A 6,348-nucleotide genomic window follows, 5' to 3' on the forward strand; every position below is an offset into this window, starting at 1 on the left:
AACAGCAGGCACTTTACTGATGGAGTTTTTTGCTCCTGTAGAGGTAGCATGAGAATTGTAACTATATGAAGTTACGTGTCATTGTCAGAGATGTAACTTCATATAGTTAAAATTCTCATATTTCCTATACAGGAACAAACCGCTTCATCAGTAAGGTGTCTGCTTCCAGTGTAATAGGTTGTGGTTTGTAATCCTGGGTGTGACACTTGTAAAATGTGTATATTCAGTATAATAAAGAGGGTGTGATTTGTAAGGTGCAGGGACCAGTGAGGAAGTCACCCACTGAAAAGATAGTGGCAGCTATCAATTCACTTTAATTCAATGGTGTCACAGAATGGGAGGAGAGGTGCCCCCCTTCAGAGCAGGAGCCCGACGGCAGATGACTCCGTTGCCTCCCAGAGTTCTGCCTCTGCGCTGACGATACAATTTCTCTACTTTGTACCTGCTCTGGATTCCTGTGGAAATTCCCACAGCTATATTTCTCATGGCCAACTGAATAGCAAAAACCTTGTGGCGGCCCAGAATTCCATGTGCTGCAGACAAAGAAAATATTACCGCGGAATATTCTAAATGCCCATAGGAAATCTATGGGCAGTTTCCCGGGACTAACCTACTCATATAAAACAAAACCTAGTCCTGAGAAGTGGAGATGAGCGTCAGCTCTTGTTCTGCCCCCCACGAGCTATTATTATTGTTGGTTATTGTTGATCATATAGCGCAGAGCCGTACAGAGAATATGGAATCATTCATATCAGCCTCTGATCCATAGGAGCTTACAGTCTAATTTCTCAACCACACTTGAGTCCAATTAGTCAACAGCCAACTAACTCGCCAGAATGTTTTTGGAATATGGGCTCACCCCACAAACATGGGGAGAACATACAAACACCACACCGATATGACCCATGCGATGTGAGGCCGCCATGCTAGCCACTGAGTCATCTTACAGCCACCTTACAGGTAAAGACAGATTGGACTGGCGTGATGACCTGGAATTCTCGCTCCTTCAGATAAGCCTCACCTGATAAAGGCTGGAGTCCTGCAATGTATCATACATGTCACTCACCTGTTACCTTCTCCATCATACACCCACTTGGTGGACCTCAGGCCTTCATAGTCGGAGGCCCAGTAATACAGACAAGCATTCATGTGCAGACAGTAGAGGAGGTAGGCCGTCGTCCGGATGACTCTGACATATGACATAAAAACACAAAGTGTCACCAGCAGTAACATGCACTGCAACTGGGACAAAGCACAGTCTTCTGCTATGTATTAGAAAATACAGATAATTACTGAGTCACTATTAATCATTAATATGAACACACTTCCCTGCTATAACTAGTTTTATACGTTTCATTATTTTTATTGTAAGGCGTTACTATTTTATTGATCGGCCTTTTTGTAGTTCTTCCCACTCATACAAGGCAAATCGATCAGTAACCACAAGGTGCTGACTCTCTGTAAGTCCTTACACCATCAGCTGCTGAGTCTCCCTGTACGTCATTACACCATCAGCTGCTGAGTCTCTCTGTAAGTCATTACACTACCAGCTGCTGAGTCTCCCTGAAAGTCCTTACACCACCAGCTGCTGAGTCTCTATGTAAGTCATTACACCACCAGCTGCTGAGTCTCCCTGAAAGTCATTACACCACCAGCTGCTGAGTTTCCCTGAAAGTCCTTACACCACCAGCTGCCGAGTCTTCCTGTAAGGCCTTACACCGGGATCCGGTCTGAAGATCGACAGTATCTAGGTCAACAATTTTTAGGTCGACTACTATAGGTCGACAGGGTCAGAAGGTAGATATGTTCTAGGTCGACAGGTCAAAAGGTCGACATGAGTTTCTCAAAAAAAAATCTTTTTTTTTTTATTTTTTCATACTTAACGATCCACGTGGACTACGATTGGAACGGTAATCTGTGTCGAGCGAAGCGAGGCAACTTGCCCGAAGCATGGCGAGCGAAGCGAGCCATGCGAGGGGACACGGTGCACTAATTGGGGTTCCCGGTCACTCTACGAAGAAAACAACACCAAAAAACCATAAAAAACTCATGTTGACCTGTCGACCTAGAACATGTCGACCTTCTGTCCCTGTCGACCTAGTGACTGTCGACCTGTAGTGGTCGACCTAAATATTGTCGATCTAGACACTGTCGATTTAATGATCCACACTCCTTACACCACCAGCTGCTGAGTCTCTCTGTAAGTCATTACACCACCAGCTGCTGAGTCTCTCTGTAAGTCATTACACCACCAGCTGCTGAGTCTCCCTGTAAATCCTTACACCACCAGCTGCTGAGTCTCCCTGTAAGTCCTTACACCACCAGCTGCCGAGTCTTCCTGTAAGGCCTTACACAACCAGCTGCTGAGTCTCTCTCTGTAAGTCCTTACACAACCAGCTGCTGAGTCTCTCTGTAAGTCCCTATATCACCAGCTGCTACTTCACGCTGTAAGTCCTTACACCACCAGCTGCTAAGTCTCTCTGTAAGTCCTTACTCCACCAGCTGCTGAGTCGCTCTGTAAGTCCTTACTCCACCAGCTGCTGAGTCGCTCTGTAAATCCCAATACCACCAGCTGGTATGTCTCTCTCTGTAAGTCCCTATACCACCAGCTGCTTTGTCTCTCAGTAAGTCCCTATACCACCAGCTGCTATGTCTCTCTCTGTAAGTCCCTATACCACCAGCTGCTGAGTCTCTCTGTAAGTCCTTACACCACCAGCTGCTAAGTCTCTCTCTGTAAGTCCTTACACCTCTAGCTGCCAAGTCTCTCTGTAAGTCCTCACTCCACCAGCTGCTGAGACGCTCTGTAAGCCCCAATACCACCAGCTGGTATATCTCTCTCTGTAAGTCCCTATACCACCAGCTGCTATGTCTCTCTCTGTAAGTCCCTATACCACCAGCTGCTATGTCTCTCTCTGTAAGTCCTTACTCCACCCGTTGCTATGTCTCTCTCTGAAAGGCCCTATACCACCAGCTGCTATGTCTCTCTGTAAGTCCCTATACCACCAACTGCTATGTCTCTCTGTAAGTCCCTATACCACCAGCTGCTATGTCTCTCTTTGTAATCAGGATTTTGGTACTTACCGATAAATCCCTTTCTCCAATTCCACAGGGGCCACTGGAGCGCAGTTACAATGGGGATATAGTAGGCAGTAACTGGGAGCTGGCACTTTAAATTTATAACCATGTGACTATCTCCTCCCCTACTATGTCCCCCCTCCAAGCCAGTCTAGTTAAAACTGAGCTGGAAAAGACCAACGTTAAAGTAGAGGAGGTTCGCTAAGCCATCGAAAACAGTATAACACCAAATAAACCAGGAAACCGATAATCGCAGAAAAGGGTGAACACAAATAATACAAGCAGTCACTCAGTGACCTGCACACAGAGAAGTAGGAGGAAACAGCGCTGGGTGGGCGTCCAGTGTCCCCTGTGGAATCGGAGAAAGGGATTTATGAGTAAGTACCAAAATCCTGATTTCTCCTTCATCCACTAGGGGACACTAGCGAGCAGTTACAATGGGGACGTCCCAGAGCTCCCAAGACGGGAGGGAGAGCGCTGAGAGTCCTGCAAAACCACCCGGCCAAACTGTGACGCAGAGGCCACAAAAGAGTCAAACCTGTAAAACTGGACAGTCGTATGTTGGCCCAACCAAATGGCAGCGCAAACATAAAGCAATCATGGAGACCCCGCGGGCGGCCGCCCACGAAGGTCCCACAGAGCACGCAGAGTGCGCCGAAATGGAAGACGGAGGCTCTTGAGAAACCGACACATAAGCCTGTCTGATGGTCAGACGTAACCAACTGCCAACGTCTGCCTGGAAACCGGCCATCCAGGATGGGAGCATCGTACAGAACAAATAAGGAATCAGACTTCCGAATAGCTGAAGTCCTCTCCACATAGAGTCGGAGCACCCCGACACATCCAAAGATCTCGAATTCTGGTGAATTCGCCGAGAGGGCCGACACCACAAGTGGCTGATATATGTGAAAAGCGGACACCACCCTTGGGAGAAATGACATTGAGTACAAAGCGCAGCCGTATCCTCCTGGGATATCTGAAAGGAGGCCGACCAGAGAGAAAGAAAAAGAGAGACCCCTGTTTCGACACCCAACTGGCTGAAGCCAGAGCCAGGAGAAGGACCGCCCTCTAGGTGAGATTTATCATCTCCACCGAATCCAGAGGCTCAACGAACGGACGCTGCCGAAAAGTGAGGACCAGGTTGAGGCCCCAAGGTGCCGTTGGAGGGCGAAAGGGAGGCTGCAGTCAGAGAACTCCCTGCAAGAAGGTCTGAACTACCAGCAGCAAGGCTAATCTCCATTGGAAGAAAATCGAAAGAGCAGAGACCTGAACCTCAAGTGAACCTAGCCGGAGCCCTGCCGAGAAACCCGCCTGGAGAAAGCGAAGAAGGCGGGCTAAAGGAAAAAAAAACGTAGGGGAAAATTCTCGGTGTTCACACCCGGCCACCTAAAGTTTCTAAATGTGGTAATAGAGAGACGATGTGACTGACTTCCGAGCTCGGGGCATAGTAAGTATAACTGTACGAGGAAACCCCTTCCTTCTCAGCTGACCTTCTCAACAGCGACGCCGTGCCTAAGCCTGGATAAAGAAAAGGACCCTGTTGAAGTAGATCATCCCGTAGAGACAGGAGGCCAAGGCTCCTCTGCTGACAACAGGTAAAGGGCGGGGAACCCCGTCCAGCGCAGCCAATGTGGAGCCACCAGGCGACCTAGCGTGTTGTCTGACTGTAGGCGTTGCAGAACCTGAGGAAACAACGGGAAGGAGGAAGGATAAATGAAATGGAAGTTCTAGAGAGACGTGAGGGCATCCACGGCTACTGTCGCCAGGACTCTCGTCTGAGAGTAATCAAAAGGCAGTTGAAGGGTCAGGCGGGACGCCAGAAGGTCGATCTGAGGTCTCCTCTATCGGTGGACCATTTGCCGCGCTGCCGGGCATGTTCTGCTGATGGAGTGGCCCCGACACGCGCAGCATGCAGCGGTGTCCGGCCGGTCCCCAGAGGTCTCTTCAGCCGGGGATCCAACCCAAGCCGCACGCAGCTGGGATGGATACCCCGTCGGCAGCTCCCACGATGCAGACTGGCAGAGGCAGAGCTGCCAGTCTGTGTTGTTAAGAAAAGTATAATAAAAAATAATAAAAATAATAAAATCTTCAGGAGAAGTCCCAAGAGCCAACCAGCTACCTTGGGCACAAAATAAAGACTGGCTTGGAGGGGGGACATAGTAGGGGAGGAGCTAGTCACACAGTTATAAATTTAAAGTGTCAGCTCCTAGTTACTGCCTACTATATCCCCATTGTAACTGCTCTCCAGTGTCCCCTAGTGGATGAAGGAGAAAGTCCCAATACCACCAGCTGCTAAGTCTCTCTGAAAGTCCCTATACCACCAGCTGCTAAGTCTCTCTGAAAGTCCCTATACCACCAGCTGCTATGTCTCTCTCTGTAAGTCTCTATACCACCAGCTGCTAAGTCTCTCTCTGTAAGTCCCTATACCACCAGCTGCTATGTCTCTCTCTGTAAGTCCCTATACCACCAGCTGCTATGTCTCTCTCTGTAAGTCCCTATACCACCAGCTGCTATGTCTCTCTGTAAGTCCCTATACCACCAGCTGCTATGTCTCTCTGCAGATCTTGTTTCACTATAGGTTCTAAGCAGACTTGAAAGTAGAGTTACAGTAACAAGAGAGTAACAATATCACTGCTGTGTGTTGTGTATCTGGTCCCCTCACATAACGCACAGAACAGGAGAGCTTACTGTACCCGATGCACTTTGAACTGCACTGTAATAAATTATGACTGAGTGATGGAAACCAACATCTGTTACCCCTATCCCTATGTGCCCACGGTGATCTCAATAACTATATGGATGAGACATCCCGCTGGTCACCTGATGGCGGCACTCACCGGTAGATGTACGCCTTGCTGAGGATCGCTTCCAGACGGTTGTTAAATTCAAAGAATGCCATATACTGTAAGGGGAATGGAGAGAGCTGATTGGTCAGTGCATAGCAAGCAGTAACCCCCCCACCAGGAAACACGCCATAGCGTCACCACCTACTCACCTTCAGTAAGCGCGGGAGGCGCAGAATGGATCTAACGCCAAACTTAAAGTACAGGAGATCTAGCGGGAGAAGCGAAATCACATCCATCTACATGTAATAGAAGAACCCCGAAAAATAGACACAATTACACAGGTACATGGGGGGCGAGGGGGGTAGATGTAGGATCAGGGGGTAATATTCCACTTTCTCCCAGCAGTGGCCATCAGGCTGAGAGCTGTGAGTGTGTGTGGGTGACTGGCAGCCATAGTGCTCTTGTCTCCAGAGAGATTTTGAAAAAG

General features: G+C 48.7%; 1 protein-coding gene across 1 annotated transcript in view; it reads right to left on the reverse strand.

Moving 5' to 3' along the window:
- LOC134968787 (cyclic nucleotide-gated cation channel beta-1-like) overlaps nt 1-6,348 on the reverse strand; it is a gene marked incomplete at its 3' end in the record, with an annotated part of 109,791 nt that overhangs the window by 63,139 nt on the left and 40,304 nt on the right. The window contains exons 3-5 of the mRNA XM_063944271.1: nt 6,071-6,157; nt 5,913-5,977; nt 1,067-1,189 (exon numbers count right to left, since the gene is read on the reverse strand). Of these exons, the coding sequence (XP_063800341.1) occupies nt 1,067-1,189; nt 5,913-5,977; nt 6,071-6,157 (275 nt within the window). The remainder of the gene's footprint in view (nt 1-1,066; nt 1,190-5,912; nt 5,978-6,070; nt 6,158-6,348) is intronic.

This window comes from Pseudophryne corroboree, chromosome 11 (assembly GCF_028390025.1).
Source record: "Pseudophryne corroboree isolate aPseCor3 chromosome 11, aPseCor3.hap2, whole genome shotgun sequence".
NCBI lineage: Eukaryota > Metazoa > Chordata > Amphibia > Anura > Myobatrachidae > Pseudophryne > Pseudophryne corroboree.